Source organism: Rhinolophus sinicus, linkage group LG15 (genome assembly GCF_036562045.2).
Source record: "Rhinolophus sinicus isolate RSC01 linkage group LG15, ASM3656204v1, whole genome shotgun sequence".
Lineage (NCBI taxonomy): Eukaryota > Metazoa > Chordata > Mammalia > Chiroptera > Rhinolophidae > Rhinolophus > Rhinolophus sinicus.
The window spans coordinates 9,984,446-10,006,987 of NC_133764.1; the positions used below are offsets into that span (position 1 = coordinate 9,984,446).

At 40.0% G+C, this 22,542-nt stretch overlaps 1 protein-coding gene across 9 annotated transcripts in view; it reads left to right on the forward strand.

The window, feature by feature from the left end:
* Window positions 1–22,542, forward strand: part of MYH10 (myosin heavy chain 10) — a 133,757-nt gene that overhangs the window by 68,005 nt on the left and 43,210 nt on the right. For 5 of the 9 annotated variants that reach the window (XM_074320490.1, XM_074320489.1, XM_019745123.2 and 2 more), the window contains 7 exons: window positions 1,733–1,876; window positions 2,125–2,220; window positions 4,870–4,988; window positions 5,661–5,813; window positions 8,646–8,819; window positions 13,438–13,611; window positions 13,856–13,970. In XM_074320490.1, coding sequence (XP_074176591.1) covers window positions 1,733–1,876; window positions 2,125–2,220; window positions 4,870–4,988; window positions 5,661–5,813; window positions 8,646–8,819; window positions 13,438–13,611; window positions 13,856–13,970 — 975 coding nt within the window. Of the gene's footprint in view, window positions 1–1,732; window positions 1,877–2,124; window positions 2,221–4,869; window positions 4,989–5,660; window positions 5,814–8,645; window positions 8,820–13,437; window positions 13,612–13,855; window positions 13,971–18,330; window positions 18,394–22,542 lie in introns of all 9 variants that reach the window. The other 4 variants (XM_019745120.2, XM_019745119.2, XM_019745121.2 and 1 more) reach the window with 1 other exon arrangement.

The window sequence follows — 22,542 nt, forward strand, 5'->3', positions numbered from 1 at the left end:
TATTCATTTGAATATCTTTTTTAACATTAAACTTTTTGAAAGAGAGACATTTGGGGAAACAATAGTTTCATACACACACACTGAAATTCTACCTGGTTTAATTGTGAAAGTAAAATTGAACTTCTATGCCATGGATATAAGTGGCAGGTATATGGGTGGTGATAATATTATTGCTTATCTTTTTATTTCTTTTTAAAAATATTTAAATTAGAAGACATGCATTTTTATAAAGTTCTGTTTCAACATTTATCAACATAAAAGAAAAAATAAATTTACTTTATAAAATTAAGTTGAATAGATATTTTTATTCCTAGATTTACAACTGAATATATACGTATGCTTCCACTAGTACTAAAGAGAACCTGTGGTGGATTTTCATTTTTCTTGTCGTGAATCACAAAGACTGGAAGCTTGGGATTGGGCAGAGTAAAATGCAGAATTCTGTTCTGGGTCAGAAGTTTGCTAGATCGAAAGTATATGAGGGAGAAGAGAAGGTGTACAACTTTCCGATTTCTTCTGAGTCTCAAATTCAATGCTGCTTCTATATGATTTTTATATCTATTATCTAGATATCACAATTGATACATGCACAGTAATACTTTTCTCATCGGAGATAGGCTTTTGCTAACCACAGAAATCTGTAATAGTATTGAACCCAGAAATTAATTAGAAAAAGACCTGAAAGGAAAAAAAAAAGCAAGTATAAATAGAACCAACGAGAGACTAAAAATTCAAGATTATACAGTATGTGATACTGAAGAGAAGATAACCCTCAGTCTTTCAGACTGGTGATAGCTCTGTAAAAGTAATGATCACAAAATAAAATCAAAGTGTGAAAAGAAAAATACAGAAAAAGAAAGCAATTGGTACCCAGCAGAAGTTAAATGTGATGCAGGTTAGAATTAGGAGGTGGGAGTGATGAGCAGAAATTCTCTGCAGGAGAGTGTTACAAAGAAACCTGGGAGCACATGATAACATCTCTTATAGGGATAAATAGCCCTGTTTTGATCCCTCCTGAGAACATACTTCTACTCTCAGAGAACACATTTATCAAAAGAGTAAGTTAGGTTCTCTCTAACTCATGGGTCCTAAAGTACAAGTAGTCAATGGGGATATCCATTATAATATACTGCCACAATATTATATGTTGCAATCACCCTCCAAAGCGAAAGTACCACTGAACAAACTGGCTGGGAGAAAGGGTTTCTCATCAGGGCGTTGGCTGTGCTCAGGACTTGCCTGGTCCATATTCCACACCTTCTACATCTGGGTCTTCAACTGAAGTCCATGTAGACTTTGTATTGACTCTGCAGTGTTTGCTAGAAGACAGGAATATACCATATGGGTTTAAAAGCTTTCCCCCCGAAAGATGGCTAAAATATTTAAATCTGAAAACAATAAGGTTTGGTTCTCTGGAAAAGTTACATCATTTCCTCACTATCCAATTTCAAAGATACCACATAAGTCACTGTGCCAAAAACTCCATGTGAGATTTTTGCAGTTTACATCATAGCTTTCCTTGCTTGATACAGACGACAGAAAGCTGTATATGTTTGTGTATTTAACATGACTATATAAAGAAAAAAAACACGTGGAGGTAAAAAGTATGTGGTGGTAATGGATTGAGGGGTGAGCCATTGTTCTCCTGGGATGTCAGTCCATTCTGAATGTGGTGTGCTTCAGTCTGTTGATGAATGTTCATTAAATTGTATTTCATTCTATTTTCTTTTAGCTGATTTGCTCCTTGAAGGATTTAATAACTACAGATTTCTCTCCAATGGCTATATTCCCATTCCGGGACAGCAAGACAAAGATAACTTTCAGGAGACAATGGAAGCAATGCATATAATGGGCTTCTCTCATGAAGAGATTCTGTGTATGTGGGATTTCTCTAAGATTCTGATACTCATTTAAATAAGACGTAAACGGGGGGTAAATAACCTAAACTAGAAAATGATTGAGAAACTAATGCGAACTGCCTGTAATTTTATGAAATCCTGAGATTGTATCTTACTGAAAAGTTTTGTACAGCTAATTTTTAGCACAAAATAAATTAGAATATATCTCTCCTCTATTTTGATTCAATATTTTTATTAATTTTTTTCTTTTTATATCGATATAAAGCAATGCTTAAAGTAGTATCTTCAGTGCTTCAGTTTGGAAATATTTCTTTCAAAAAGGAGCGAAACACTGATCAAGCTTCCATGCCGGAAAACACAGGTAAACTGATGAATGCTAATTTTATTTCTTATACTTGGTTTGTTGTGTTCTCCGAGAACGTATTTCAGTGCAAACATAAAAAGCACTCGAGAAGCATTTCCACGAGACTCTCAAGAACAGAGTGGCAGCCCTACGTGCCTCCACGAGGGCCAATCTGATTTAATAAATGAGGGAAGAGGACGCACGTGGGGCAGAAAGTGGCACTGGAGACTGCCATAGCACTGAGGCATTAGGAACTGGGGAACAGGAGGGGGCAAGCTGCTGAGACCACACCGCTCATCTGAAAGGAAGTGGCAGCTGCTGACTTTTAGCCAGTTTTTACCTGGCCAGGAATATAGGCCCAGACTTTGTCTTTCATGGCCTTGACGCTTTTGGAGAATAGTGGGCAGTTGTTTCGGAAAGTGTCCCTCAGTTTGGGTTTGTTTGATGTTTCCTCCTGATTAAATTCAGGTTATGCATTTTTGGTAATATCACAGACATGATGTTGCGTCCTGTTGGTACATTGTATCAGGAGGCTTTTTGTGTCCATCTGTCTCATTATTGGTGATGTGAACTTTGATCACTTGCTTAAGGTAGTGTCTACCAGGTTTCTCCACTATTAGATTACTGTTTCCCCTTTGTAATAAGTATTTGGGGGAGGTAGTGAGGGAGGGAGACAGACACTTTAATGAAATAAATCTTTGTTTCTCATTAGACTGTTTGACCTACTAGTTTTAGCATCCATTGATGATTCTTACCTGAAACACGTATTGCTTGTGGTATCTCAAGTGGTGATTTTCCGTCTACATCATATTTTTATATTTACTCCCTGGAATTCTACTGTAAAGAAGAGCTTTCACTTTTTCATTAATTCATTTATTTATTTATATCTGTATAGACACACATGGATAATTCTATGGGTTTATAATCCATCCTATCATTTATTTTTGTCCTTGATTTGGCCATTAGGAGTTGGAGCGCCTTCAGGTTAGCTCCTAGGTTGTTTTGACATGTTCCCTCCTCCCACCCCCTGCCTTAAGCAATTTCTTTGTAGCACCACAAAATGTACCAGGTTCATTTTGTGTTTTCATGGCCCTAGAATTGGCCATTTCTCTACAGTTTCTTTATATTGAAGAATGATATTTAGCTACCAATATCTGGGTGCTGGTTGTGCTCAGTGGTACTAGGGTCTCATTGTTTCTAAGTCCTCTCAGAGGACAAAGCAAGGACACACACACACACACACACACACGTTTGTTCCTATCTACCTCTATCTCTTCCTCCATTCTTTCTGCCCTGTTTCCACCCAACCCCTGTCAGAAATCAATCTCATTCGTTTCTGATTTGTTCTTTGAACTGCACTTTTGAGCCTTGCTGTAAGTGTTTAGCCAGCCAAGGTGCCAGCTCTCCATAAGAGGAATGAGTTTCGATATGTTTGTTTAAACATGTAGCCACATTTCTTTATAATAACATCATAAAGCCAAAGTTGTACTTGCCCAGATGACCAGTAAGTTTTGTATTTCCTAGTTTTTAATTAATGATTGTGATTCATTTCACTTCTGGAACTTTTTTTTACTAAGCCTGGTCCTTTGAAGTAGATAGTCTCAGGAAAAAGTGTAAGACCCAGACAGAAGAACATGTATCATGCAGAGAGATGTGTGCCTCAACATTTTAATGGCCAAAAGGGGAGCTACCTTAAAATATTCAATAGAATGAAGTAAACCGAGATATAACCACACCGTGAAGTATATTTTAGCTGCTAAAATGATATTTATCATGATACAAACCAAAGGCTGTGGGCGATATGCCTTTTGTACTTCTTTGTGTTTTTTAACTTCCCATCTAATACACATACACATGCATTCATGCATTAACTAATAGGAGCCAGGATCTAGCGGTTGGGGCAGAGCAGTTGGGAAAAGCCAGTGAGAAGAGTCTCAAAGCAAAGGAAGTGCTCTCTGAGGCACAGCCTACCCGCCCAGATAGGCCTGCTGATAGGTTGCCAACAATTAGCCTGGATCGGGGTGGTAGGGTAAGAACTTAGGTAGGTTATACTTCTAATATAACTCAAAATGTGCTTACTGTTAGAGAATTTTATTGTTATTTTAACAATTCAAAATTAATTCTAATAAGTTGTACACTTCTTGGACCTTGGCGATATTAGACAGTGACCTTTTGGTGAAGTAGGTGCCCTAATGCCTATGAGAATCAAGAGTAACAAAAGTAGCAGCTATTTATTGAGTGCTTCATGTCAGCCACGTAATCAAATAATTGCTTTTTAAAAACTTTTCGATTTCTTGCCTACTAAAATATTATTAAGATCATTACATGAGCACAACCAGTTATCTATGGTACAAGATAATTGAAACTATTTATAATACCATTTTTCTCATTCTTTGTATTATCCACAGATTCTAAGACTCAGTAACTTGCCTTAAAGTACCCAGAATAAGTAATTTCTGGCTAACCATCTCTTATAGCCTAGAATGAGTGTTATTAATTTGGAGGGATGAAGGTATTTTTCATCAGACCTGAAACTTGTCTAACTTTAAGATTTTTTATTTAGTTTATTTCTTAATACAATTTAATGATTTTTCAAGTGTTTATTGAGTATATTATGACTAGATCATAAGTAGGAGTCTAGTATTTAGGAGACTTTTTACACTCTAGTTGCACAGAAGCTCTGCCATCTCCTTGGGATGAACGTGATGGAGTTTACTCGGGCTATCCTTACCCCGCGGATCAAGGTCGGCCGAGACTACGTGCAGAAAGCCCAGACCAAAGAACAAGTACGCTTTTCGTTAATTATGCATTTGTTTGAATGATAAACCGTGGTCAGAAGACCTTCTGATTGGCATGTAACACACCGAATCAATTAAAGTTCTGTGATAAGGATGTTTCTTGGTACTAATTGCGTATTTTTTTTCTCTTATACATTTTTTTCTTTTTTAGAAAAATTGTAAAGGTGACTTTTTAAAAAAAGGAAATTTGAAATATCCTTGAGTTTTTCCAATGGAAAAAAACTCCCTTGAGTTTTTCCAAGGGAGATAGATTATCCAGAAGGACAGAGCTGTGTACTTCGGGAGCCTGCCCAGCAGTGGGGCGCGCTGCTCCCTTATCCCTGTGTGGTGGCCCAGCCACAAGAATATAGGAGTCAGATCCACCCATTTCATGGTGGACTCCCTTCAAACTCGGAACAGATATGCTGTACAGAACCCCAGGAGCATAGGGAGGGGTTTATTTTTACTGGGCATATTCACCCTTCCTCTAAATCAGTTATCTTCAGTTTACATTTAGTTGTACTAACATCCTCTGTTGATGTGTAAAATTGAGACGGGATTAAGCAGTAAATGCTACTTCTGGTTTCTTGAACACTGTAGAACATTAAATTCCCTATAACAGCTATTAATGCTTTGTTGAGATCATTTCCAGAATAAAAGGTTGGTGTTGTGTAATTATAGGCAGATTTTGCAGTAGAAGCGTTGGCAAAAGCTACCTATGAACGTCTATTTCGCTGGCTTGTTCACCGAATCAATAAAGCTCTGGATAGGACCAAACGTCAGGGAGCATCTTTTATTGGAATCCTGGATATCGCTGGATTTGAAATTTTCGAGGTACATCTCTCTCCCTCCTGCTCTTCCTTCCTTCTGCTTATTTTAACAAATGTTAATTAAGGCTTACTATATGCATTCACTGTGCTGTGCCAGGCACCAGAGATGTAATGGTAGATAAGCAGGTGCAGTCCTTGGTATTCTAGTAGAGAGTCAAACAATAAATGACAAATAACCACTAAATTCTCAGATTTGTGAATAATGAAGTGAAAGGTGTGCTGTGATAGAAAGAAGTGGGGAGGCCATCTTTAGACAGCTGAGTCATGGAGGGTGTCTCTGCAGTGGTAACAGCATACCTGAAAGATGAGAAGCCCCTAGCCTCAGTAAGTTTTCCAGGCAGTGGTGCTGGATGAGAGAGAATTGTCAAATGTTGGAAATTGCTAGAAAGCCAATTGCTAGAAAGCCAGTGTGACTAGACATAGCCAACCAAAGGGAGAGAGTAGCTGGAGACTGGAGTGTGGTATAGGGCAAAGAAGAGGGAGGAAGACCGTTGAGGCCATTGGCCGTTGTAGTGGACCAGGAGCCAGGGTGAGGTGGCTGGTTTGGGAGTCACGAGTAGCAGTGTGAGATGGAGAAGTGAGGAAAGATAATGATCTCTGTTCTGAACATCAAACCATAGGAGTTGATGATAGATTTCAATATATTTTATTACTGATCTGACTATCAATCAATCCATCAAAGGTTTGTAGTTATACACCTGCAAAAAAGTTAATAAAATGTTGGTCTCCTAAATATTTATCTTTATCTCTCCTTTGACAGGCTGACTGTATAGTAAGGTGCAAATACTTCTTGGGATCAGTGTGCTACTTTGTCCACTATTGGATATTGACTTGTCTTGTTTTAAAATGAACTCCTTTAAAATTATAAGTCTATCCTAATAAAATCTGAACTGTTACTGGCATAAGCAGTTTCATAGACTGAACTGCCACTGCCACAATGAGAATTTGCTTTAATATGTATTGATTTGTAAATAACTTTAAAATCATGACAGGTGGCCAGGTAAATGGGCACAGTTCACAGAGGAGGAAACAGAAATGTCTGTAACTTAAAGCTACATTTTAAAAAATCTTTCGCCTTCCTATATAGAAATAATCAGAAAATATAATGAAAGAAAAGATCCCTATTTCCAACTGTACAAGAACAGTTGAAATACCTAAGAATAGATTTAAGAAGAAATGGGCAAGATTTAGTTGAAGACAATTTTACAGTACGACTTAACAGAAAGTGTGTGTTGATGCTAAAAATGCGAGGCTGTTTATTGATCATTATTTGTCATGGAAAAGAATGGAAAAAGCCTAAATACCCATCATTAGGATATTGGTTCAATTAACTTTAATATATCCATACAGTAGAGTGTTATGCACCCATTATAAACCATCAGGCGGCTATATTTACTAATTTGGAAAGATTCCAAAAATGCTAAGTTAAAATAAAAGAAAGTCATACACATTTATGAGTGCATAGAATATCTCTGGGAGGATCACAGGAAATAAGTGATAGTGGTTGACTGGAGGGAATCAGAGTGAGACTCAGTGCAATTCTTTGTACATTTTTAACTTTATACCATGCATTACCAATTTAAAAATTGGTTATTTTAAAATATAGTTGGTAGCTTAAATATGGAAGAAAAATAAAGATTATTTTTTTAAAAATACCATCACACATAGTAGCCCAGGATAAATAGAGAATAAGATTTCATCATCCTAAGGCAGAGCAAAACCATTTACATACATATGAATAAGCACAGTCGAGCAGCCTGCAAATATTTATGTGGTTTACTAGAAATACTGTGTTGAGCAAACAAACACTGACCCTCCCTTCCTAGCATAACCTGGTTCTAAAATAGTGAGTATAACATCTTCATGGGGGTGGAAGACTGGAATGGTTTTTCAGACTATAAATCTATTCCTTGGAGATTGATTACACCTGCCCTAATTGAAGATCGCTTTTTACAATGAAAGAGGTTATTTATGGGCACGAGCTTTCCTTGTGAACAGGGTGGAGGCAGAAAAAAAGGTTGAGTACTTCTAATGTAGAAGGTGATTGCTTTAAGAATATTATACGTATTAATTCAAACATTCATTCATCATCAACAGCACAATAGAAAAAAATGGGCAGAGTTCACAGAGAAGGAAACAGAAATGTCTGTAACTTAAGAAAAGATGCTCAAATTCACTTCATAAGAGCAATGCAATATCCCTTTTGATATTGGCAGAGGTCAAACGTGGTAAGAGAAGGGAATGCTTAGCAAAGCAGCCTGGAGCCTCACATTTATTGAGTGCATTTTGTTTGTCAGGCCTAACTGGGATCTCAACAACAACCCTGTGAAGTACAGATTATTTATCACTCTGGAGCCGGTAGCATAAGCAAAGAATAGAATGGGACAGTACCCCACATCCATCCTCTAGATGCCTCAAGGCTTAGAGTTGTGTTTGCTTCACCTTGCCCCTGGCCTTCCCAAGTCTCTGTGTTTTTCATTTTCTCACTTTCTTTTTCATTTATTTCTGATTTCTATTCATTAACCATAATACAAATTATTTTCTTTGTAGATCATTCAGTTAGCATACTGGGTTTATTATTTTCTCATTTTAGCTGCTCAGCAATGTGATGTGCCCATACACCATATGTGTGTGTGTATGTGTGTGTGCGTGCACGCGCATCGGAGAGATTGAAAGAGAACCCCTCAGTTTAGTCTCTGTCATCATTAGATAGAATCAATGTAGTTGATACCTAATTAATAATTCTTAATGAATTTTCTGATAAGTGGATGACTAATTATTCCTGTTTTTCCTCCCCCTCCCCATGTTTGGAAAATCATTCTTCCAACATTTGTAGCTGAACTCCTTTGAACAACTTTGTATCAACTACACCAATGAGAAGCTGCAGCAGCTGTTCAACCACACCATGTTTATCCTGGAGCAAGAGGAGTACCAGCGCGAAGGCATCGAGTGGAACTTCATCGATTTTGGATTAGATCTGCAGCCCTGCATTGACCTGATAGAAAGACCCGTAAGAGTATTTACTTGCTATTTGGCTTTCAGCTCATATGCAAGCGGTGCCTTGAGTTTTTTCTTGGCATAATCTGAGACAAATTATCCTGTCTAATCAGCTAATTTTCTAATCTAAATTTTCTAGGAAGGTGATACTTTGATAAAATACCTATTTAAAAAGTAAGTAGCATGCCAGGAAGACCCTCTTTTGGCTCTCCTTTCTTACAGCCGTATTTCTGTCCTTGCATGTGTGAATACGTTGGCTAAGGGTCCCTGGTTCCTCACAGACTGCAGATACCAGTGGCAGTCACATTAACCTTCAACCCTCAGCACCTGTCAAAGGGTGTAGGGCTCCACCTGGTCACTTCCTAGGCAATACAGGGACGCTTCATTTAGCCAAAATTCAGTCAGGTCATGTAAATCCATTTTTCAGATTCTAACACTTATCCTTGTAAGTACAAAGATGTTTTTATTTTGCCAGATTATTTATTTATTTATTTAAAAACCCTTTTTTTGAGGTTGAGGGGTTTTCAGGCAGATATATTTTTATAGCAATCTTAGCAAATATCAGCTTTTTTTTTTTTTTGGTTCAGTGTTATGTAGAGACACATGGAACTATGTGTATGTAACTCATTCACTTAGGAAACTCAACTCCATATGACCTCCAACAAATATTGATGATTTGGCTATGTCAGTTCGCTTTTGCTCAACAAGACAGTAGCTTTGCTTATTTTATTTTGAAAACTAAAGCATAATTAAGCACAGTCATTACGTAAAGTTCTAATGCTAGTTCAATAGGTATGTTTTCACAACAGCTCCGAGGCGTGTCTTGTGAGGTGCACTAGGCTTTGAAGCAGTGCTTTTTTGTGCTGCTGGGTCTCTGTTGGCTGCCTGTGCTCACTGTGTTTGAAGGGGTTGGAGGGCTGGTGCCTACAGCCTGGATGTTACAGTACCTGTAGTCAGAACTGGGGAGAGGAAGAGCCTAGAAGACATTCACCTGTGAGTGATGGAGTTGTAGCACATTAGAAATTTGGAATTAAGGGACGTAACACAATTTTCATTTGGCTCACACATGAGAGGTCATTTTGTCTTTCAGGGCACTCACTGTAGCTGCTTGTTTAGAGCAGAACTCTCAAAGCACCTGTAATTGGAAGGAATCTGCTTCCGGGTACCTTACAGCATTATTGAGAAATAACGAGCAAGGCACCCTGGTAGTAACTGCCAGTGAACTCTCACGTTCATGCCCACACACATGTGAATATGTGTCCTTGCCACTTTATTGCCCTAAAGAGTTGTTTGGGAATTTATATAAATAAGGGAATAGAATATTTCATATAAGTATTATTGGTGACCATATGGTTTGTTGTTTGGGGTGCACATTTATATGTATCTGACACTGGAAGTCCTATGTTTTAAAATATTGACTGTATCTGCACTTATAGTTTAGGGTGGAAGTGAAGCCATGAGAGTTGCTAAATCAATCCCTTGTCTGCAGGAAACATTGTGCTAAAACTCTTCCAAAGGGAAAATTATCTTTCCTATTTTTAAAAAGTACTTTTAGAGGGTTTTAAAATCTGATGGTTTTGTGACCTTCAAATGACTCTTAGGAATATACATTCTTCTTAATGTTACTCAATTGTATTTCTTTTGCTTTTTTTCCTCTAGGACAAAATACTTTATATGCCATTTTTCTTCACTCTTACATGATGCTTTTATTCTAAAAGTGAGAGTGGTAGGGGAAAGTAAACATTTCAACCTTAATGATTAGCTCACAGCAAAAATAGGTGAGGCAGAAAGAGTTTGATGGTCACATTTGTAGTGTTTTGTTGAATTTCAGTTGTTTTGTTGGATATTGTTGGATTAGCAAAAGATCAAGGCAGCAAGAATGTATTAAACCCTCGATGACAGCCTGGAAATACAAAGATAGGGGGTGCTGTAGGGATGTGAGGCGTAGATAGCCTGGCCCTGGTCCATGGGGACCTGATCTTGAGGCCAGAGAACAGAGTAAACCTGGTGGTCAGTTCATTGGTTACATGGCTCCGGGGCTAAGTGATGCTCTGAATTTGGAGAAGGTAAAGCTCACAGTTGGCTGGCAGTGTCACAGGAGGTTTCCCAATGTGGATGTCGTGAAGGGAGTAGGAGAGCATTCCAGAGCTACATTCCAGAAATTAGCAGGTGAGCAATTCATTGATAGTGGTATTTTAGGAAAATTATTCAGTCAGGGTGTTCAGAAAACATTGGAATGGAGAGGCTATCCAGATATGCCTACATACTGAAGGGAATGAGCAGAATGAATTCCTTTTTCCTCACCCCTTCCCTGCTCCCTCCTTCCATGCTTCTCTCCCTCCCTTCTTCACTTCTTCCTTCCTATACTTCTTGTTCTTCCCAAAAAACCTTTAGATTCTTCTAGGCTCTTCCCAAAAAACCTTTAGAATATAACCTTTGATTCCTTGCCTGAGTGGTCGCAATTTAAAAAAGAGAGAACTCAGAAAGGGGAGGGAGAGAATTCAAGATTTAATGCTGCCTCATTCTTTACCTCAATTTTTCTTTAGGATTACTTTATTCTGCTTACCCATAGAAACATAAAGTCTGATTTTTAAAAAACACAAATTTTTGAAAACCTTGTAAGAGTTTATAATAGTAGGAAATTCAACTAGACCATGTAGAATGATGTGGGATAATGATTCGTGGATGGTCCTTTCAAAATGGCGAGTGAGAACATTTTCCAGAAGGAAAATACCTAAAAAGCTACCCTGTGGTGGCACCTTCCTGTCCTGTGCCAGTCTTAACCTCATCTCTCGCAGACCCAGCCCCTGCCCAGCTTGGGAGGCGTGGCACTAGGTGGCTCCTGAGCTCGGAAAGCGGCTTACAAAACCCCCGATACTGCTTCTGGACTTAGACAGAAACATAATCTCCCAAACTTACAGCTCTTTAAGAAATCCCCAATTAAAAAGAAAGTGTTAGCAGAGAACTGGACATTGAAGGATGAAGTAAGAAAAATAAAAAAGAGACACAATAATGGATATTCATAATTATGCTGTCAATGAGTCATTTAGACAAGTCATTTAGAAAAGATTAAATTATATTTGAGACCACATTTCAGAATTTAGAGAAATTTCCCTTAAAGGGAATTAAAAATGTAAAAATGATGGTAGAAAGATGGACGTTTTGCTTATCTTCATACTGATAAGGAATTTCATTTCTCCAAGTTGTGAGGTGAATGGGGCATGTTGAGTTATCTGCCACTCTGAACCTTTGTTTCTCTAGGATTTCCTATTCCTAGCTGTCTTTGATTATAGTCTTTCAGCTGCTTTGAAACCCTGCAAGTTCTAGGTAAAGGACCCACAAACTAGATAGCCGTGGAGGAAGGGTCTCAGTGCAGGGGCTCACTGCACAAGTTGTCCTCAGCTTCTACCTGCTGACATCCTGTTTCACCACCACCTTCGTCTGACCATACTCTTACGTTATTTCATTTATGTTTAACTACAACCTCTAGTTACTTTGTAAGCAGTATTGGTATAGAGCCTTCTCTCCCAGTAAATATTAAAGCCTTGTGAGTTAAAGAAAACATCCTAGAGATTTATTCAAAAAGCTGATACACCCTAGAATCAGTGCAAATCTTGTATCACAGATTTGCCATATTTTCAGCATAGCAATGAATAATGACCCAGAAGCACTATAAAATAGGCCATCGCTGTGTATATGTTTTATTTAGCTTTCTTGTGTTCCCTACTTTCTCCAAAAAGGAAGTCATTCCACTGACTTTTGAGCTCCCAGAGAATGGCAAGCTCTAGGCATTTTTTTAAATTGAGACATAATTCAACCCTAAAGTTCACACTTTTAAAGTGTACAGTTAAGTAGTTTTCAGTATATTCACGAAATTGTGCAACCATTACCACTGTCTAATGCCACATTTTCATCATCCCAGAAAAAAACTTTGTATCCATTAGCAGGCGTTCTCTATTCCTCTCCCCTAGTCCCTGGTGACATTAATCTACTTTATGTCTCAAGGCTTTTTTTTAGTAACTAGTTGAGTGAAATAAAAAATAAGCTTTCAAATGTTTGTTAAAACAAATATATAAAGTAATTGATAAATTATTTCATCGCCTTCCATATATTCTACTTAGTAATGGTTTTAAATGTTTCACCAAGTATGAAGCAGTACAGACAATTTCATTTAATCGTCACTTAAACAGAATCTTAAATTGATTAGGATATAAAATGTCTGAAGCATTCCACCTAGCGGAGGTTTTTAATAATTTATCCATCCAGTCACTGAATATAAATAATCAGTTTCATCTCTCCACCTCCTAGTTCCTTTGTGGTGTCTTTTACTTGCTGTTTTTTGGGGGCCATCTGCTTGGAATTAGTTTACCTACAAATTACATATATGTGAGCTTAAGAGATAAGTTACACCCATTGTCCCACCAGTACTTATTTAGCAGTTTGAGAGCTCAGTGTTTGAATTATAGATACGGTTTGGCCATTATCTCTGATCCTAGCAATTTGGTTGCCTTAGATCTTCATAAAACTCAAAGTGTTTTGGAAGTTAAACTGCCAAACCCAGTGAGGGAAAAAATCCTGGTCTTTAAAGTGACGTGGAAAACTTGTCAGTTCTTACTGCCTCTCGTTATCAGGCTAACCCTCCCGGTGTACTGGCCCTTTTGGATGAAGAGTGCTGGTTCCCTAAAGCCACGGATAAAACCTTTGTTGAAAAGCTAGTTCAAGAGCAAGGTTCCCACTCCAAGTTTCAGAAGCCACGGCAACTGAAAGACAAAGCTGACTTTTGCATTATACATTATGCAGGAAAGGTAAGAGTTGAGTAACTTGATTTCAAAAAAGACTGTGAAATTTTGCTGCATTCGATGAAGCTTGTAACAAAGGTGCTGATAAACATTTGTAAATCCTCGAGTACAGTATACACTACAAATGCATTGCCTTTGTGAAAACCCACTTTTTGGATTGTTCTGTGAACATTTTTAGTTAAGGCCGAAAATGTTTCTTGTTTTGTGTTTGTTTTTCCATCTCACCACATCTGACTCTGGTCTGGGCCAGGTGGACTATAAGGCAGACGAGTGGCTGATGAAAAACATGGACCCTCTGAACGACAATGTGGCCACGCTCCTGCACCAGTCATCGGACAGATTTGTTGCAGAGCTTTGGAAGGATGGTAAGAATGTGCTTACGTTTTTAATTAAGCTTGGCCAGAATTGTTTACAATTAAGGCTTAGATATGTGTATATGTATTTTACTTTAAAACCCTTTCCCTAGAGCAGGGCTGCCGTTATATCGGAATTTACCCACTTAAAGAATACTTGGATAACGAGACATCTGCCTTCTTGCTCAGATGCTATGGGGAATGTGGACACATTCTAGGCCCAAAGCCATAAAGAGCTACACATGTCTCAGGCCACCCTGGTCCCAGTTAGGTTGTAATCCAAGGGTATTGAGGCACAAAACCCGCGAAGCCCTGTGCATTTTCTCTGGGTTGCATACAGGTCAGCTGAGTTGCGTCCTCAGTCACTTCCAGCCTTTCTCACACACACATAAAGTGGCTGATGTGAGCACTCTGCATGTGTATCAGTTGTTTTTATTCCCATCAGTCCGCCTAGTTCTTTTGTTTTCATGAACCTTGAGTAAAGATTTTGGAGATTTTGTCATAGACTGGAAGGTTTTACTAGTACCGGAAAAACAAAATCTCTGTGTGTGTATGCTAGTGGGAGCCAGCATCTTCTAGAGCTTCGCTCTCACTGCTGCATTTCATCCTGGTTGTAGCCGCCCTCTGTGCGTGGCCTCAGGTCATGCAGGACCTTAGCATCCATCTGACCCTTGCTAGGCCGTGACCCTGAGGCCAGGCTGAAGTCACCTGGTTCACTTCTGCTTTTCCTATAGCACCTCAAGACCTTGTAATCTGGCTGTCTTCTCAGAGGTAGAGAGAAAGAAACACAGAAAGCAGAAAAGAAGGGGTTCAGGCAGTTGGTGACAAAGAGATAGAAAGAATGAGCATAGAGAGAGTGACTATGGAGAAAGGTGACCATGTCTAGGCAGCATGATGTAGTAAGTGTGAGTGGACGTGCAGGGGTGGGGTGCACGGCCCACACGCATGTGTGTGTCCTGCGAAGAGACCATGTGCCTGAAACTGTTTAAAAGGAGAGATTTGGGGAACAGGTTAGGTTTCCAACAGGTCACACAGAGGCTTTTAGTCTTTCTGATTGGATGAACGTCTTCATCCAGATGGTGTGTGTTCACTGTTACTCGCCATGACCCGGTGAGTCAAGGGGTGCCACCTGACGACTGAGAAGAGGAGCAGGAACCTCCTGGGGCATTTGCAGTGCCTCAGTAGTGGAGGGACTCCTGACCCTGTTGCTAGGAAATGTTAGAATGGGCTAGGAGAAGCTGGAACTGGAGCAGGAAAAACGGCTGAGCGCTGGTTGTCACCGGGTCCCCAGTGCTAGAAAGACCAACACTGGCGAGTTGGAAATGTGCTTGGGAAATGTCGCAAAACGAAGGGAAAGGAGTAATGCTGCCCATCACAAATACCTGCATTCTATTAGGAGTCATTTCCGTTGGGACCGTATTAGGCATGATGTAGGTTAGAGTTAGACCACACTCCCTCCTCGTCCTGGCACTTTTCTAAGAGCTTAGCACGCAGGAAAGGGGGTGAGAGATGCAGGCAGACTGTTGAGTGCCAAAGATAACCTGTGGTGAATGCCGTGTGAATGGCACAGGATGAGCTATTAGCAGCATGCAGCAGGAACAACAAGGGACTCCCTCTTTCCTGGGGTGCTTAGGTAAAATGTCACAGAGGAGGAGGCAGTTTTCCTGGTTCTTGAAGGAGAATAATTTGCTGACATTTACTAAGTACTTAAAATGCTGGGCAGTTTGTCAGCACTAATTTATGTGCATTCACATCCTGATCATACCTTAAATATTGAGGGGTGAGTAGGTTTGCATGCGCTCGCTCATCTAGGGACGGGGAGCAGTTTAGGAGTGAGGTTGGCGTGGGAGGAGAAGAGGGTGAGCAGATGCAATGGACAATCACAGTATGAAAGTGGAAAATCACAGCTTGGGATAAGTGTTCCGTTTGGGACACTGGGGCAAAAGGGTGCAAGCAGGAAATGAGGCTGACCATGGGGAACCCTGGTTGCTCGTCTCAGTGGATTTGACATTATTGAACAAATAGCATGAGTAGGTTTGTGAGCCCGAATAGTAACATGGTATGAACTTGAAGTAGAACAGGCAGTGCTTCGTTGGATGGGCTGGGGTGAAAGACCGTGGAAGTGGGGAGTCCAGTGTGAGGTGACTGAGGATGAAAGAAGCGGGCATCGAAGGAATGCCTAGGAAAAAAGGAGCAGGGGGAACAAGGATTTTTACTACTAAAGCCTGAAAAACTGATTTTTCTCTTCATTTTGAATGAAAGAGAGGCAGGTATTTGGGGAATTAATGACTATATAGTAAAAGAGATTAGGTCCTGACCTTACTTACTGGTTCTGATGTTGTGAACCACTTTTGACTCTTATATTTTAATTTCTCAACCAAAAATGATATTGTGGGAAACACCTATTGAGCACGTGACCCATTCATATGTCACATCACTGCGTGTGTAACCATGTGCTTACCATGGTTATAATCTGTGAGATCTGTTTGGAAATGAAGAAAGACATGGTCCTGCCCTCCAAGAGCTTATAATCTAGTGGAAAACTCAGGGTACACACAGATGCACTCATAGGACAAAGCCAGCCTCTGTCTTATCTCCCAGTTTCCTTATCTTCCTCCTTATACTCTCCTCCTTTAACTCCATGTCTCACCATCCCCAGAAGAGGGAGAGCCTTTGGCAGCAGTGGGTCAGAAGTTTCAGGAAAGTGAAATCTGGCAGCAAGGGTGGAGGTGGGGGCTGCAGTGATCCTCGTCACAGATGATGTGTCTTGCGGGCAGGGCCATGTCTGGAGCATGCTCGTCTGCCTTTCTGTGCTTTCCATGTGCTTTCCACAGTTATGTATTTGATTACAGAAACGCTGAGAGAAGATGCTTGCAGCCTTGAGTAGCTGCTCCAGTCCCGGCCCGAGCCCCTGTCCATCTGTACTTAGTCACAAACTGCCTGTTTGCATAGCCTTGCTGTCCCCCTTGCCTTTCTACAGATAGGCGCTTGGGAGCATGTTTGGCCACTTTCGTCAAAGTAGGCTGAGAGAACGCTTATCTACCCCGAGTTTGACTGGCCGTGCTTGGTGTCTGCTCTGGAATATTCCCCCATGTTTGCTCTCCTGATAATTTGCAGGAAGTCCTGTCGTCCATCAGCTTAGGAAGACAGTATTCAGTGTCATCTGAGTGACAGGATCTCAGAGGCCACTCGCTGTTGGGGAAGGGGCAGGCAGAGTGGCTGGCAATGCCATGTTTGTCCAACTCTGAGGACTGTGAGTTTCATACCTAAAGTCAGGGGCAGGCACAGGCGTTTGAGGAGGGTGCTAAGGTGGAGAATTCATCACTGTTCACTCTGGATGTAGAGACGTCTTGGGAGATGGGGAACTTTTTCTCCAGGAAAAGAAAATAGCCATGGAAAAACGTAATTATTTTTCCCTTTTTATAGCCACATACATGCAAAAGCAGAAAATGACAAGTGGACCGTGAATGTATGACATATGATATATGAATATAGTTTGCCTGTGAAGGTGCAAAACATTTTGTGTTAAAATAAACTGTGTGGTAGGGTTTTACAGAGTTTTCTCAAGGCCAAACCAGGAGAAATAAGATGTTTCGGTGGCAGCCCTGCCCTAGAGATTCACAGTGCCCTACTTTTTGCTAAAAGATGTTTTAGGATCTCTGTACCAGCGGCACAGGACTTCTTGCCGCTTCTTAGGACTTATATACAGAAAAAAAAACACCTAAAGATTGCATTTTTATGTACATGTGCCTCTTAGGATATTTTCATGAGTAACGGTGTGACCAAGTATCAGCTTACTTATGATTTGAAGTTATTTTAATATTTTGCTAGCAACAGAACTTGAATTTTGTTTTCCTTAATGGTAGTTACCTATCTGTTAGCAATTTGTATTTGAGGTAAATTGTATTTCCAAAATCGGTACTGGAAGTAAAATTACACAGCAGTGTAAAAATTTGACAGTAAAAGCGACTACTGTATACATTTACCAGCGTGCTCTAACTTACTGCAGCATTGTCCTGATTTGCTCATGACGAGATAATTTTATGAACGTCAAGTCAAATAGTATACATTATTACCTGTGAAATTTCATCCTGCATTTACATGGGTACTCATGTAACATTGATGTGATACAATGCTCACACCTGGAGTTGGGAATGTGCTCTTTTGATTCAGATTAAGTTTGCTTTATAAAGAACTTTGTCCAAATGTACAAATTCTCTAAAACAGTAATGTTTGCATGGGATCTGCCCGGGGTTAGCTACTTTTGTAGTCAGATTTCAAAGTTTACTTGTGATGTCGAATGTCTTTCACACTAACTGAAGTGTTTGTGTATTTGCTCTTCTGTCCTGTTTTTGCTGTTTCTCTGCTTTAGAGATTCAGAATATTCAGAGAGCTTCTTTCTATGACAGTGTTTCTGGTCTTCATGAGACACCAGGTGAATGTACAAAGCCTGTAGGTCTTCCGAAACAGAAGGGTGTTAAGCCCACAGGAAGAACTTGCGGTGGGGGCTGGCCGGGTGGCCGGGGAGGGCAGGGTATACTGGGCGTGGGGCTGGTTTCTGGGTTTCTGTTTTTGTTTTGCTCATAGACCTGCATGAACCTTTCATTTCATGCTCAGTTTTATTATACTTCAAGGCAACTGTTTGAGTGCGTAAACAATTCAACTGCTGCTGCCTACACATTGCTTCTTATTTTATGCATAGCACTTAGAGCACTGCATATTAAAAGGTATGTCACTACCTTTTCCAATAGTGCCATTTTGATACACAGTCCTCTGAGGGAATTGTTAGGAATTGATCTACTGTAACGTCTCCTTTGTCTTTGAGTTGCCTTCAAATTTTCAACTTTAAGAAATTCCAAAGAGGAGTTTTTTCTTTATTTAAGTCATTAACATTTTATGAACAAATAACTGCATATTTACCTCACATGTGTTGGTCTCATCATTATACCTTTTGTTTGGAATTTATGTGCATATCTAGCTACTTGGCTTTTTCTTTTGTACTGAGGATAATGAAACTATCCACAAGGCTTGATATGTGCAAGGTGAGACTAAGATAGAGTAGAATTTGTACATTGAATGTGAAATTGAGCTCCAAATGTATGGGTCTTGTGGTCTGAATCCTAGCCTGTTTTAAGATACAGGCTAACCCTGGCCGGAGGCCTCCCCCAAAAGCCCAATATAAAATGAATATCACCCAGCCTTCCAGTTATTTAGTAAAATTATCAAGGAGTGGAATCACATTCATATTATAAAATTTCCTTTATAATTTTTAGAACATGATAATGCTGAGATCTAAATTCATCTCAAAAGTGTTTTGTTTTTGTTTTTTAATATGTTAAAGGAATGTGCCCATTTTCATTCAAGTCAAGATTCCTGCCATCAATTCTAGTTCATAGCCTATGAAAGAAGTAGATTGCAGCGTTGGGGATGGGGAGCAAGGCAGATGATTATCCTAAAGATTATTCCATGAGCTGGAATGAATGTGCCACAGAAGAACTCCGAAGGAAGAAATCTTCATACTCAGTCATCGGTGGCCTGGGGGAGCACTGACAAAGCTGAGGAAGTGGGGCGAGGAAGAGAGAGCTAGGAGGCAGTTTTAAGCTGGTGGGCTGCCTGAGTGAGACTTGTGCTTTGTTAAAAGGTTAGCGCTTGATCCTTTAGACGTTCTCCCAAAGTAGAGTGCATTCTTTAAGTTAATGTCCTTTAACTCGTTCAGATTTCTAATTTCTTAAGAGAATTCCAGACTATGAGCTCTTTGACAGCCAGGACAGTGCCTGCTTTGCTTACTGTCATTTCCTCAGCACCTGGCGCAAAGTCGTGCTGAGGAACATAAATTAAGTCTTTGCGAGAGGGAATTGATGGGTGTGTGAGTGTCCCACACCCAGTTTTCAGATGCAACAGCTTTGCCTAACATGCCCACGGCAGCCTTTCCCTCTCCTACAGCATAGATGCTCTTTCCTGTGGGACCATGATCTTCAGAGTGTATGGCTCTGTACCAACAGGATCAAGGACACAGCCACTCTCAGATGGCATCATTCTGGCAGGGAGTAAGCCCATTCACCTCACCACATTCTCACTTGGCACTGAAAATGTGCCTGGTTCTGTCTCTTGGTAAGATGTCCTTTGGTTGAGTTCCTCAGCTGAAGCAAGTATCAGGGGCTCCATCTCTACTTCTCCTTAGAGGTCTTTCTATGCATCATGTCTAAATATGGCCTTCGAAGTCGTGTATAGTATTTCTACAGCAAAATGTTTTTCTCCTCAGTATGTGTTTATGAATTCAAACTCCAGGGAAGGGGAACAGGTTTTAAATGAAAACTCCAGGGAAGGGTAGCAGGTTTTAAATGAAAACAGGCTTTGGTATGTTCACTGATTTCTCGTAAGACGATGTATGAAGGAGTTCCCAGGGATCCAAATTATGATGGTCCTTGATGCTCACATGTAATGAGCATCTCTCTAAATGAGATAACACAAAACGAATATGGACCCTGTGCTTCTGAGCACATTCATCATGTTAGGAAAATAGCATTATGAACACTGTGCAGCCTTTTGAGGATAAAAATGGGAGACTGGGGTAAAAAGAGGCTTTCAAAAGCATCAAAGGACAAGCGCAGAAGAGAAAGGAACAGAATTCTTAGAGGCAGTGTAAGGAGGTCATACAAGTTTTTGTTACAAACCAAATGATTGTTTTCTTGAATGCAAGCAAGCTCAATGAACCAGCAAAGAGGGGCTGTAACCTCAAAGTTATAGGCAGGGTTTTTAGACTTAAGGTTCTGTGTTAGGGTCTCTCTGTGGCCTTAGTCCTATCCAAACTGTTGGAGAGACAGTTATGTATAATCTGCCCTAACGCTAGTTTATACCTGAGTCTCCTCCACAGAGTAGTACCATTTAGGTTCTCTGGACCTTCATGAGTGCTGAATGGCAGCTGACCGATCTGGAAGGGTACCATCACAGAAAATGTGAGAAGTACATGAAGCAGGTTTTAATCGGTAAAGAAATCCCACACCCTTTTTCAATCTTTCGTAGAAGCAATACTTGAAATATGGTAGCAGCAATTGAGACAGAATCACCAAGGAGAGGTTGGTTACCCCTGTAGGAGGGCTTCCCCTTTGTAACAAGCTCTTTTGGATCTCCCTTTATCATCTTCTAATAAATATCCACTGAATTTCTTACCTACCTTATTGTCATAATTTAGGGGGAAAGCTTTTACCTTAGCCATGCTTCAAACAAAGAAATGATAATATTCGGACTTCCAAAACTTTGAACCAGTCTTTTTTTTTTTTTTTAGTCCCAGGAAGTAAGTAATTAAATGAAGTTCCACTTAGAATCAAGTAGCACGGCTGATAAGATAATAATCACCTAATCTCCTTGTAGATTATTATATCATTTGGTCATAAATTTCTATTTTTAGTGCCATTTTAGGATCTATGGTTTAAGTCTAACACGGTTTATGTGCTAAGTCAATGGTCATCATTTTCAGTACATGACAGTTTATTGTTGATGTTGCAGTATATTCTACTTCATATTTTGTCTTGAGTCTTAATAGAAGTTGGGAGCTCAGGAGAAGCAGCATTCGGGTTCTGTAACTTGAGTTCCTGAGGTCAAGTGGGGACAATGACATTTAGTTCTCAGGGTTCTTGGGAGTATCAAACAGGGCAATGTGAGCCTACTCCTGGCACACAGAGGTGCCCAAATACCTGATGCCTGGCAGTGCGCTTGCCTTGGCTGCCTCCACAGCCATTGCAGTTGCTGTCGCACCCTTGTTGCTCCTGCATTTGTAATTATGAAAAACAGAAAAATCAATGAATGTTAATTTCCTTGTCTATTCTTTAGTGCAAGCCCGCTTTTATTCATAGTGTCCCAAGGCCAAGCTGATGAGCAGTCGTGCTGCACTACCCCGTGCCAGCATGGATTAGGTACATGGGACCTGCACGGGGAGAGAGCAGGAGAAGGACGACAGAAACTCTGTAGGGCAAGTGGGGCTTCCTGTTTGCCCAAAGAGCTTTGGCTTCTGCCAAAAGGGGATGGGAATGTACAGATGAGGAAGGTAAAGGAGACAAAGTCAAGTTGAGCTGACACTAGTGCTTGGGAGAAGGAAGATTGCTTTTAAATCACTTGCCTCCAGTCAACCTCTAGACTTCCTGGAATTTTTCTAAAATTTTCCAAATACTCTACAACCATTAACAGATTGGTTCTACTACCCAGTTATGTAACCACTGTTGATTTGTTATTGCTGTGTGATAGGGACGGTATGGAGATTACTACTTAGTGTTAAGATTCTTTCTGGGAACTCAAAGCAGTTAAATATTTATTTCTGAATCAGTTTTCAACCTTTAGTAACATGCTAGTGTACGTTAGAGTAGAATTGTCTTAATTTGTTCAAATGAGTATTGAGAACCTGCTACATGCCTAGCATAGTTCCCCGGGTACCAGGGGCATTTTCTGAAGTATTTGACGTAGTTCTTACTCATCACCACTTGGCTATTAAAATTAACACTGAAATAAGTTTCTCCCCCCCTTGTTTGGTTTTTAGCTATATTAACTACAGTGAGTTTCTGAAGAGTTGGTTTCAATACTTTAAGTTAAA